At 34.3% G+C, this 13,038-nt stretch overlaps 2 protein-coding genes across 3 annotated transcripts; one reads left to right on the forward strand and one right to left on the reverse strand.

Annotated features, from left to right (window-relative positions):
* Positions 1-6,301: 6,301 nt before the first annotated feature.
* On the forward strand, positions 6,302-8,471 carry LOC145116774 (Golgi SNAP receptor complex member 1-1-like). 2 transcript variants are annotated; one of them, XM_079053095.1, is made up of 5 exons: positions 6,302-6,570; positions 6,799-7,029; positions 7,700-7,867; positions 8,021-8,138; positions 8,273-8,471. In XM_079053095.1, the coding sequence occupies exons 1-5, from the start codon at positions 6,532-6,534 to the stop codon at positions 8,467-8,469; spliced, it is 753 nt and encodes a 250-aa protein (XP_078909221.1). In that variant the 5' UTR covers positions 6,302-6,531; the 3' UTR covers positions 8,470-8,471. The 2 variants fall into 2 exon arrangements, with proteins under 2 accessions (XP_078909221.1, XP_078909222.1); XM_079053096.1 differs by having other exon boundaries at positions 6,303-6,570; positions 8,021-8,134.
* A 367-nt stretch (positions 8,472-8,838) lies between these two features.
* LOC145113128 (uncharacterized protein At2g39795, mitochondrial-like) lies at positions 8,839-10,767 on the reverse strand. The gene is made up of 3 exons (XM_079049252.1): positions 10,450-10,767; positions 9,463-9,785; positions 8,839-9,305 (listed from the first exon to the last, which is right to left on the reverse strand). The coding sequence occupies exons 1-3, from the start codon at positions 10,690-10,692 to the stop codon at positions 9,146-9,148; spliced, it is 726 nt and encodes a 241-aa protein (XP_078905378.1). The 5' UTR covers positions 10,693-10,767; the 3' UTR covers positions 8,839-9,145.
* Positions 10,768-13,038: the final 2,271 nt, after the last annotated feature.

Below are 13,038 nucleotides of genomic sequence, written 5' to 3' on the forward strand. Positions count from 1 at the left end.
CAAGATCGTATTTGGGTACCTAAGTCAGGAGGAATAAGAGATCTTCTGATGGAAGAAGCTCACAAAACCATGTACTCAATTCATCCTGGCAGCACTAAAATGTATAGGGACCTAAAACCCTATTACTGGTGGCCGACGATGAAGCTCGACATTGTGAAGTATGTGGCGGAGTGTGTGACCTGTGCGAGAGTCAAGGCACAACATCAGAAACCATACGGGAGTTTAGAACCTTTACCTGTGCCTATGGGTAAGTGAGAAGACATCACTATGGATTTTGTCACTAAACTGCCCAGAACGAAGAATGGTCACGACATGATTTGGGTGGTCGTCGATCGCTTCACTAAGAGTGCGCACTTCATAGCAGCCAATGAGAAATGGTATATGGATAAGCTTGTGCATTCATACGTGAAGGAAATTGTGAGGCTTCACGGTGTTCCGTTAACGATTGTGTCAGATCGTGACAGCCGTTTCACCTCGCGATTTTGGAGAAGTCTACAAGAGGAATTGGGTACCAAGTTGTGTTTAAGTACAACTTACCATCCAGAGACTGATGGTCAGAGCGAAAGAACGATACAAACACTTGAAGATATGCTGAGAGCATGTACCCTGGAATTCCAAGGTAACTGGGATGAACATTTACCTTTGGTAGAATTTTGCTACAATAATAGTTTCCACTCGAGCATAAAGATTGCACCTTATCAAGCTTTGTACGGACAGAAGTGTCGTACGCCGTCTTGTTGGCTTGAGGCTGGGGAAAAGCAGTTTATGGGACCGGAGATAGTCCATCAAACTGCTGAAAAGTTGAAAATAATTAGGTAGAGAATGTTAGCAGCTCAGGATCGTCAAAAGAGCTATGCTGACAACAAGCGAAGACCGATGACTTTTGAAGTTGGAGATTCGGTTTTGCTTAAAGTCTCACCGTGGAAGGGACTTATAAGGTTTGGAAAAAGGGGAAATTTAAGTCCAAGGTTTATTGGACTGTTTAAAGTTCTTCAAAGGATTGGGAACCAAGCTTACAAGCTCGAATTACCCGAAGAACTGAATGGAATTCATAACACTTTCCATGTGTGTTATTTGAGGAAGTTCACGGGAGAAGTTCCCAATATAATTCCAATTTCTGAGTTAAGAATTGATGAGAACAAAATGTTAATTAAAGAACCAGAGGCAATCGTTAACCGAAAGACTAAGAAGTTGCGACGCAAAATGGTCGAGTTAGTGCTTGTCCGTTGGAAACATACAAATGGGCCAAATCTCACCTGGGAGACGGAGAGTGACATGATGAGTCGCTATTGTAAGGGTTAAAATGTTGTAATTAGTCGAAATATATTTTGCCTCTTCGAATGTTTTGTAATGTATTTTACTAAGGCGCTTTTATTCGAAACTTTAGTGTCTATGCCTTAGTATATTTTTTGTACGCTTTCTGTTCCCTATAAATAGGGATATTTACTAGAGTTAGATAAGAGTTTTTATAGACCTGTCTTTGTACTCTGTAAACATTCGAAAGCATAATAGAGCTGAAACAAGATCATATTTACATCCGGTGTTCAATTTCGTATTCTTACTTGATTTTATACTCTGATTCATTTTATATTCGATTCAATGATTCATCAGCTATCCACATTTGTTTGTTGACGTGTGATTCCGGGGACGGAATCATCCTAAGGTGGAGAGAATTGTAACGCCCGCGTTTCTAGACTAGGCATTAATATTGATGTAATAGTCTAGGTGAACCTTTGTAAATCGTTTTGAAATAATAAGAAGGTATTATTTGAGTATTATGTGTTTTATGCTTAATTGTGTGGCTTAAATGGATTAAGGATAAAAATAAGCGTAAAAATGAAATGTGAGATAAACCCGATATTCATACATGAAGGTGTAGTAGTCGTGACGAGGTTTCCGAATATATAAAGAATGCTGAAATCCGAGTTATAACGAAGAAGTTATGACCTGTCGAAGTTTCGCGACAGAACCGGCACGACGCTGAATGACGTAAAATATGAATTTAAGATAGAGAGATATCTAGCCTTAGTGATCTAAACGAAAGTCGTAGAATACGTTAAACCAAGAGCATACATAAAAAGAACGTCTAAATCTGACCTCGTATGAGGAAGTTATGATTTTTCTAAGTTTCGACTTAGCGGTATGCAACCCGAAGTTCGAATATGAGATCGAGTGGTTTCTAGCCGAAACAATCTAAACAAGAATCGAAGATCTCGTCGATAGTAGTCCAACGGTAAAAAGACAGACGAAAATGGACGTCGGATGAAGAAGTTATGATTTTATAACGGAGTTTTCCTGTCCCAGTCCCGTCGTGAGAACCTAAATCGGAGCCCAACGGAACGTATCCGGTCCCAGTCCCGTCGTGAGAACCTAAATCGGAGCCCGGTCGATGGTCATCTGCGTCGTCCCGTCTGTAGCTTGGTGAAATCCGAATATGAGTGGATGAGAAAGCGGGTGGGGGGAAGATAAGGCAGAACCGGTGGGGAGAGTCTGTAGCTTGGTGAAATCCGAATATGAGTGGATGAGAAAGCGGGTGGGGGGAAGATAAGGCAGAACCGGTGGGGAGAGACGCCGGAATGACACGTATCAGTCCCATCCTTATCTTTACAAGGGACCAAATTTCCAATACCACAAACTTTAGTGCCAAAAACCTGAACAACTCAAAATATGAAAACCTATGGGCCATTTTTGCCAAAAAATCAGGAAGTTCACTATTTAATAAGTTGGTCATATATATATATATATATATATATATATATATATATATATATATATATATATATATATATATATATATATATATATAAAAGAATGCTTTAAACATCTAACATTTTTTTATCATATTTTATTTTTACTCTTAATTATATTTTAGTTTAAACATTTTCCATTTCTGTAACTATTGAATTATTTCTATCATATATTTTTTTAATTAATTAAACATTTACATATTAATCTCTAGTGATAATCTTTATTTAATTTTTTTTTGTATTAAAATATAACATGTTTAAAAAAATGACTAATTAAATATGGATGTGCTATGAAACTTTTTAGATAGATGAGAATAAATAAGTTAAATTCATAATAAACTATTGAAAAAACGTAACAATTGGAAATGTTATTTAATTGGAGGTCAAAATTAATAAAATAAGGGTTTTTGTCATAAAAACTGCTAAATTTACATGAAATAGTTGGTTATACCCAAAGTCCATTTTTTTGTTCATTAATACCATAATATTTAGGAAAACTTGTTAGATTTTGCCAATTATCCGGTTTTAACCTTCTAAGGCCGGTTACCTAAGTTGGCTGGATGACTTGGAGGGTTTTGACCTTCTAAGCCACGTCAGCGTCACTTTTGAAAACCAAAAAAGGTCTAAAATAGGAGTGGGATGGGTTTTGAACTCGGGTCTCACAGGAGACGGTCGACGCTTTCAACCACTAGGCTACGACGATATTCATGAACTTGTCCCTTAGTTAAATTATTTAATCTATACTATTCTGGAAGAATATATTATTATTATTATTAAAAATATTTTAAAATGTTATTTATACGATTTTATATGTAAATATACATATTTATATATATTAAAAAACATATAAAATGTTATTTATATGTATAATTTTTTTATACGGAAAAAACATTTTTTATACATATAAAGTGTTATTTATACATATAAAAGCATACAAAATGTTAATTATACATATAAAAACTTTTTTTTATGCATATAAAATGTGTTTTATACATATAATTTTTTTTAGAACAAATTACTGAAATCGTCCTTATGGTTTGGTTAAATTTGCATGTTTGGTCCCTAACTTTTGTTTTGCACTCGGACCGTCCCTATTGTTTTATTTGGTTGCGTTTTTCGTCCCTCACAGACATGAAAAGACTATATTACCCTTGGTCATTTCTTTTTTGATTTATTTTCGATTTTTTTAATATTAACCTTTTAAAGATTATTATTAAAAATAAAAAATATGGGTCCCTCACCTCATTATCTCTTTCCCCTCCTTTGTCATCACTCATCTCCCTCATCCCATTCTCGTCCTCTCATTTCTCACCGGAAGCCACAACCACCAATGAAGCATCACCGAGAAACCACCTAGAAACGTCACCGGAAGACACCAGGAAACCACCGATCTGCATCACCAATCTCTTCTCTTCATCTTTCCGCCCCCATCTGTTCCATCCTCGCTCTTCTTTCTTCGTCATCTACCTGAATAGATGGAGCATCGTGTCCGCCAGAATCCTCCAACCACCACCATCTCCTTCATTGAGTGTTGTTCCCATTTAAACCCATTCTTCTGGTAAACTGTATTTGATTTCAAGGATTTCATCAGTTTTTTCTTTCATCGTCATTTTCAGATTAGGTTTTGCTTTTGGGTTTTGATTCCATATCTGGATTTCATTTCAGTTTAGGTTTTGATTTTGGGATATTGGTATTTGACTTTGGTTAGGTTTTTGATTTTAGAATTTGATTTTGTTATGGTTTTGATTTCTATGTTCAAGTTTGATTTTCAGGATTTGATGTTGGGGTGTGAATTAATGAAATCGATTATGTGGTCTGTATTAGAGCTAAAATCGGTGGATGCTAGTGATGTTGGAATCGCTTGGTGGTGGTTACTGGTGGTGGATGGTGGCTTTCAGTGCCGGTGGTGGTTTTCAGTGGCCTATGGTGGTTGTCGGTGGCTTATGGTGGTTGTGGTGCAAGTGGGAGGGACGATTTCAATAATTATTTTTCTTTAATTAATAAATAATAAATAAAATAGCAAAAAAATGAAAAAGAAGAATAGAAAGGGTAATATAGTCTTTTCATCTTGCGGGAGGGACGGATATAGTCTTTTCTTGTCTGTAAGGGACGAAAAACGCAACCAAATAAAACAATAGGGACGGTCCGAGTGCAAAATAAAAGTTAGGGACCAAACACGCAAATTTAACCAAACCATAGAGACGATTTCAGTAATTTGTTCTTTTTTTATTCATATAAAAACATATAAAAACCATACAAAATGATATTTATATGTATAAAAATATTTTATATGTTTTTATATGTATAAATAAGATTTTATACGTTTTTATATGTATAATAATATTTATATATATATATATATATATATATATATATATATATATATATATATATATATATTTAAACATTTAAAAACTTTTTTAATACATATAAAAACGTTTTCAATATATATATATATATATATATATATATATATATATATATATATATATATATATATATATATATATATATATATATATGTGTGTGTGTGTGTGTGTTTAAAATGTATAATTACGTAAGAATAAACGTATATAATAATAATAATAATAATAATAAATAATAATAATAATAAATAATAAATAATAAAAATAAATAATAATAATAATAATAATAAATAATATTAATAATAATAATAAATAATAATAATAATAAATAATAAATAATAAATAACATCAGTATGTTAGATGATAAGTATGGTATTTGAGACTAAAATTCAAACAAATTCCCCTAGCCTGGTGGTAAACGAGGTGTTTTGGTGTGGTGGAGACTCGGGTTTGAAACCCACTGTCTCCATTTTCGTTTGTTCATTTTTTCCCTTGAAAAAGTCAGCAAAGCTGATGACTTGGCCAGCCACGTCACGTCTGAGTTAACAACTTCGCCCAATCAGCAAGTGGTGACCGACATTTGAAGGTAAAGTGGCAAAGGTGAACAATTTATCCGGTATGTGAGGCATTATCGCAGAAAAAATCCGACTTTGGGCATAACCGACCATTTCGAGTAAAATTGAGGGTTTTTATGACAAAAACCCATAAAATAATGATGAGACAATGGAGTGGCTCAACATCGAGCATGACAAAGGCGTGGCCAACTCGACATACACTGCCCCTGAGAGAGAGAGAGAGAGAGAGAGAGAGAGAGAGAGAGAGAGAGAGAGAGAGAGAGAGAGAGAGAGAGAGAGTTAAATCCAACTTTTTCCACTTTATCTTCTTCATCACTTTTCTAATGCCACACCACTTCTTTTTTTCTTGTGATGGTAAAGTTTAAGCGAAGATTAGGTGGCCATAACAAACATGACACTACTTCTCAAAGTTTTATTAATTCTCTTAAATATGTCATTTGTTAGGAAAGTAAAAAAAACATTGTTAAATTAAATAACTAATTATGAAAAAAACATAAAACTTAAAAAAAAAATTCCAAAAAACAGTTCATTTGAATAAAAGATTTATTATTAATATAATATTGAGACAAAAAAATCGAGTAATTAAAAAGTCAAACTGGAGAGTCAAAATGTGGTTTGTAGCTCCTACCATGGCATGTAGGGAAGAGATCTAATTAGATTTGGCCGCCAAAACTGGATACCAATTCGCAGGATTTCGTGCGATTCACTCGATTCAATGGAGGAATTTCCTCCTCTTTCAAGCGTGCGTCTGTTGGTCAATCATATTTCCAAACAGTTTCTTTCTCTTAACAAATTCGTGTACAATTGGGAGGAACCCTGTTTCCCCCCCTTCTCTACTTTTCCATGGATTCGAAAACCTCTTGGGACTCCTTGCGAAAACAGGTTCGTTTTTTATTATTATTAATTTCAACATTCTTACGTCCTGCTGCTAATGTAGATCTAAATCAATTCATTTTGAGCATTGATGTGTGCAAATGTGGTTCCACTTTTAGTTCGAATTGACATGAAAGTTTTGACATTTAAATTGATGTTAGGGCAAAGATTTTCTTGAGAAATGAGATGATTTCAATTATGATTAAAATGCTTGTTGATTTGGTGATGTCGCTATAGGCAAGGAAGCTTGAAGCACAATTGGATGATCAAATACACGTGTATCGTAAATTAGTTTCTACAAAAGTTGATCATAATAATGAGAACAATCTTGGATCTAGAATAGAACAACTATTGAAAGAATTGCAACAAGTAATTTCATTAATGCAATCTTGGCTTTCAACTGGAGGACCAGAAATATTTTCTCATACATTGACACGTCATCAAGAAATTCATAATGATCTTACTAAGGTAAAAATTCTATAGTAAAATAGGAAAGAATAGTTCACTTTGTGCTCTTTGATTTTCATATTATAGCATATTACTTTTTTTTTCTTCCTATTACAACATTGTATATTTTTTTATTTAAAAAAAAAATTACCCTATTATAAAAATGTCATCCAAACACAAAGTAGTTTTCTTTGTCACATTTAGGTAGATTTTTAAAGTACAAGGGTTTAATAAGAAAAAAATCGAATTGTAATGTTGTAATAGAAAAAAGTAAAGTAGGATGCTATAATAAGGACAAAATACATAAACGCCACTATATTTCAGATTCGTCAATGAAAGCCACCCAAGTTTTACAAATTTTCTATGTCGATCACTTTGATCTATTATAGCAGGTTAAAGTGGTTACAATAGAAATTTTTGTCAAATTCAGCGGCTTTAGTGAAAAATTTGACACAAAATCTTCCACTAAAGCCACTAAACTCTGACGAAAAATTTCTATTGTAACCACTTTAACTTGCTATAGTAGGTCATAGCAGGTCAAAGTGGTCGACATAGAAAAACTGTCAAACCGTGGGTGGCTTTCATTGAAGAAACTAAAATATAATTATTAAACCACAAAAGTAGCCAAATAAATGAAAGTATGTTGCTATTCTTGCATTTAACCTGTGTTTCTATACTCGTTTGATTATAGGAGTTCGGTCAACTGCGATCTAGCCTGAAAGCAAAGAGAGACCACGCGTCACTGCTTGAAGATTTTAGAGAATTTGAGAAATCAAGATTAGTCTCAGAAGATGATGGTGGGTCCCAAGACCAATCTTTCCTTAAGGAGCGTGGTACTCTCATGAGAAATACACGACAGGTGTGTATGAAGTATGAACCAATATGCTTATATAATTCTTTACTCATAATAGCAACATACTTACAGTATTTACCAATGATATAACAATATTTAACACATAATAGGAGTGTGTTTTACTTTTTTAAATAATCTACATGGAAAATGGGAATGTAGATGGAAGGTGTAATATCTCAAGCACAAGAAACCCTAGGCACGCTTGTGTTTCAAAGATCAACATTTGGGGGAATTGGTTCTAAGATTGGCAATGTCAAGAGTCGCCTCCCAACAGTAAGTGAGTATTTGAACTTATTATTATTATTATTATTATAAAAATCCATTCCATAACTCGAATACTAATCATTTAAAGTTATTCTAAATTGTTACATGAATATAAAACCTAAATTGTATGGTTTTGTGGTTTTATAGGTAAACAGTATTATATCGACAATAAAGAAGAGAAAATCAATGGAGACTATTATCCTTTCCATGGTTGCCTCATGTTGTACATTTCTGATTTGGATTTATTGGTTGACAAAATAGTTAAGTTATTGGTAGAGCATTGGAAAGAAAAAAAATGTATTGTTTGTACATTACATAGAAATGAAATACAAGATTCCTCATGAAATTCAAGATATTTATTACTTAAGTCACATTTTTGTTTCATTATGTGAAAAAGTGTTACATATTCACCTTGTTTACCTGTTTGACCTTTTGACTTTTAATCGCTGAATAATATTCCTCATGGCGACTTATTTAATATAATTTTTATTACATGATAAACTTTCAATTCTGTTCTGTTTAGTTCTTAAGAGTTGCATGTTAATCACTGAATCAATAAAAAAAAGGAGATTGAGTCGTGAATACATTTATTTCTTGGCTGTGTAGTTGCTAAAGAGCTATGACACAAAATGGGGATAAAGCCCCTAATGTTGTGCCAATTTTGTATAAAAAAGTTCCCAAAAATATGTCCAAATACCCAAAAACAATAAATATAAAAATAAAACCAGTCCAATACACGTCAGACATAGTTAAAAAAAAACATCTTGTTCTGTTATGTCCAATATAACACCATTTAAACTACACCACATTTAGGATTTAAATAAAAAAGTATATTAGTAAAATCCTCAAACAAAAAAAAAATCATGCTTATGCAAATAGATGACACAAATGGGTTAAAAATGGCTAATCTATCACATGATACGCATGTAAAACTGCTTTTGGTAATACTAGGGATAAGTTTCCAAATAAGGAAAGCAATAATTATACCGATTTCTGAACTTTAAAACAAAAGGGGAAAGTTTATGTTTGGACATAAGATTTGAGAAGCTTCAAGCGTTGAATATGTTCAAGTTTATCTTTATTCCAAACATAACGATGCAAGAAAAAAGCAAGATCGTTGTTTACTCCTCTTGCATTCAAGAACTCCATGAGTGCACTTTGTAGCGTTTTGTCCAAAACCCTGAAAAAGATTTGAAAATATTTAAACCATGTTAAATATCAATGTACTTTAAATGAATTTGTTTATACTATGAAAAACTATCGAAACGAAAGTAAGATACTATAAATATTAATACCCAATTAAATGGAAGTCAAAGTACATTGCTATTAATAGTTACCTAAAATCACGACCCGTGTAGGGCCGAGTCAACACACCATCAACCCGCATCACATAAAATCTTTGAATCTCCAATTTTTCGGGCCAAGCAGAGCATACGAATTCCAACATCTCACCCCCTTCACCCTTTGATATATCAACTAACAAACTAATGTGAAGTTGGGCATCGGGCTCAGTATTTTCATCTTTTGACATTGTAGCATAACCATCAAACATTGTAGCTTCAATTTTTATATTTTCATCAAGTGTAGATCGGCCTCTCAAAGTAACAAATTGCTCTCCGGGCCTATCTTCCACCATAAACGCGTTGAACTTTTTGTCGGGCTGTATTTAGCAGTGTAATGGACTTAATGGGGACATAACTTTATATGGTAAGTTATATATGAATTTTTCTTTTTTTACTTAATGCAGAAAGAACGACGTAACAGAGAAAGTCAGAGAAATTAGGGTTTCCCACTTTCAATAGTTATGTCTTAAGCGCATCCACAATGCATTCAGCTCTATAAAGTTTAATGTATTGCCACGTCAACATTCCACTTTTACCATTTCACTTAGCAAAGTTTAATGGAACATATTATAAAACTTCAATTTTTTTTTTTCTAACATTTCAATGGGTATTGAAATGTTGCAAAAAATAACCATCTAACAAAAATGGAAAAAAGATAGTGATTCTAGAGAAAGAAAAAAGAACAACGGATTTGATTTTGCATTGCTCTTTCTTGCAAAATATAGCGGCTTTTTGGCAATTTCACAATATTGATGGTTAGTTTGCAATGAAAAGCTAGGTATGAGTTCTTGAAAAACGATGCATCAATGGACTTATACATTATACTGTAAAACTTGTACTGTATGCCGTGACAGTTTTAGATTGATGAGATTTGTAAGCAGAAGGAATTTCACATTTTCTTGTTCATCTAGGTTATAATGTTCCAAAAAACGGAAACATTTAGTAGAGAATGATCAATAATGTGATGTGTATGTAATTTACCTGATGAGGAGGGTCGTATTCTGATTCGAATTCGATCTCGTTTGTAAGCATGCTAAGAAGATTTGATTCAAATGGTGATTTGTGTTGGAGAGTTGAAGTGGAAAATGGATTTGTAGCAAAATTTGGGGGAAATTTAGATATGGTTTTGTTGGTTTGGAGAAGAAATCGGTTGTGGGTGTTAGGAAGTAGGGCTCTAGAGAGCGAGAAAAGGGATCTTCTACAGGTTCGAATGAACCCCGCCATGGTTATTGCAAATTTCCTGAGGAGCAAGAAGGTTTTGTAGGGTTTTAACTTTTAAGCATGGTTCCGCGTTTTAGATGTTCATTGGACAATAGTAACGTTCTTCAAAAATAAAATAAAATAAAGAGTAAATTACAGAAATGGTCCTTGTGGTTTTTGTTCCAATTCGTAGATTTGGTAAAAATAAAATAAAATAAAGAGTAAATTACAAAATGGTCCTTGTGGTTTTTGTTCCAATTCGTAGATTTGGTCAAACCTTTGGGAGTTTGATATGACCCATCCTTGTGTGCTTTAAAAAAATTGTACTGACCATCCCTCCCTGAGGCATACGACGTTTATTTGATCTGCCAAACACCATCACGTGCCCTTCACATGAGGGGGCATTTTTGCCAATTCACTTTTGCCTTCTACCTTGTCATCACCCTCTTAATTACCTCAGTTCAACATTATCCTAGACGAACGTTTTGGTGTACTCTACTCAAGCATCCCAAAAGACCTCATTGTCCTTCCTTCTTCTTTATCTACTTCGTTAGGGTTATTTTGTCAGAAGATTGAGAATGGGTCTAACGTTATGGAGTATACGTCTTATAAATTCTCATACTGACGTCGACAAAGTGTATGGTAAGGATTGATTTTTTTTTTCAAAATTACATTCATGATCGTTCTTTTTCTTTATTAGGTATTAATCAGAGGTTATTTGCCATTATGTAGAAGGTTTGCCATATATTTTCACAATGTATATTTCACATGGAGGGATGTTCTCAAAAGCCCCTGGTAGAAGATATGTGCTTGGTAAGGTCAAGTATGTTGCCTTTATTGACATCGAGGAGTTCTCAGTGCATGAACTTGATGTGATCTTTGAGGAGTTAGGATATGCTAGACCGGAATGTATTTACTACCACTACTGCATTCCTGGGACTGTTGACTCTTACCTTTAGGCCGTGGCCAAGATGTCATTAGTTTGTCATATTTTGGAAAGAATAAGGAAATTTGTGTTTATTCAGAGCATGGGTCAACTAATTTGAATACATATTTGATGTCTCCTATAAAAGTGGTTATTGAGGAGATTGATGATAACCCTTCACCATAATTACATATGTTGGGTTTTATTCAAAAACCGGTTTCTAAAAACACTAGAAACGACAACATAAACTTTAAAATTGTGAATAAACTTAAAACCATTTTAACCCACTAATGATTGTAACATCCAACAAATACTAGTAATTTTTTTTTCATTTTCAACCCATCAAATCCATACAAACATTTGCTCAAAAACCAATCATAGTAAAATGTTTCTCTTAAACATCAAAGTGAAATAATGATAATCAATGCGGAAAAGTCGTCGGGGGATGCAATGCAGTTTAGCCGGGCCCTTCCCTTTGAAACCATAAGTACCTGAAATGTTTAAACCACAAAACTGTAAGCACAAAGCTAAGTGAGTTCCCCAAAATACCACAAACCATACATAACATCGGACCCTGCCCATCATAACGGGCCCCACCTATGACACAAACGGGCCCCACCCAACATACAAACGGACCCCGCCCAACAAACAAACAGGTCCCGTCAACATATAATGCAAGAGTCACAAAGACAGCTAGCATCCTACATAGTATAGTGAGAAGACTCACTTCTCTCATGAAGTCAGACAAATCCCAACTCAGTGTCTCGAAATAGGTGCTACAACCCACCTATCGAATCACACAAGGTCACACCTCAGTCTATACTCTAGAACTAGCAATTTGACCAAAACTCAACAAGGTTAATAGTCAACGATCAAAGTCAACATCAGTTGAATTTTACGTCGTGATCAACCCGAGGTCACGTCGTGGGAAACGATCCAACTCAGTCCCAATCAAAATCTCGGTCACGGTCTAAGCTACCGTCACATCATGATGGTCAAGCCACCACATCGTGACTGAGTTTATCTAAAACAGCTGGGAAACCCCCAGTCGTCACGTCGTGGCGAGCAAACTGCCACGTCGTGAAAACTGGGCTTTCTTAACTCAATAGATTCAACTCTCAATCCATTAAACCATCCACTAATTCCTTCCAAAAGGCTTCCTATCGTCCAATACAACCTAAAGATCGATGATTTTCAACTATGCATGTCCAATGCAAGTCTAAAGTTCAAACTAGGTCAAAAATGGAGAAACAACACCAAGAATCTCATGCATGGGGCTCAATACACAAGCAAACTTCAGATCTGAACCTTATGTTCATCAAGGGACCACCACTCCAACTAACTTATCCTTGAAGAAAAGGGACAAAAACCAATATCTAGAGACATAGAACAATAAATCTTGGATCTTGAACACTTACAAGGGTCAAGAATATAAGATAGAAGAT

The sequence above is a fragment of the Lactuca virosa genome, chromosome 5 (assembly GCF_052849685.1).
Source record: "Lactuca virosa cultivar CGN04683 chromosome 5, Lactuca_virosa_CGN04683_v6, whole genome shotgun sequence".
In the NCBI taxonomy this organism is placed as follows: Eukaryota; Viridiplantae; Streptophyta; class Magnoliopsida; order Asterales; family Asteraceae; genus Lactuca; species Lactuca virosa.

Coding starts and splice junctions, on each gene's coding strand:
- LOC145116774 (XM_079053095.1), top strand. CDS start 6,532: ATGGATTCGAAAACCTCTTGGGACTCCTTGCGAAAACAG. Junction 7,030..7,699: donor TTCATAATGATCTTACTAAG/GTAAAAATTCTA, acceptor GTTTGATTATAG/GAGTTCGGTCAACTGCGATC. Junction 7,868..8,020: donor TCATGAGAAATACACGACAG/GTGTGTATGAAG, acceptor ATGGGAATGTAG/ATGGAAGGTGTAATATCTCA.
- LOC145113128 (XM_079049252.1), bottom strand. CDS start 10,692: ATGGCGGGGTTCATTCGAACCTGTAGAAGATCCCTTTTCTCGCTCTCT. Junction 9,786..10,449: donor AATACGACCCTCCTCATCAG/GTAAATTACATA, acceptor TGCTAAATACAG/CCCGACAAAAAGTTCAACGC. Junction 9,306..9,462: donor TACACGGGTCGTGATTTTAG/GTAACTATTAAT, acceptor AATCTTTTTCAG/GGTTTTGGACAAAACGCTAC.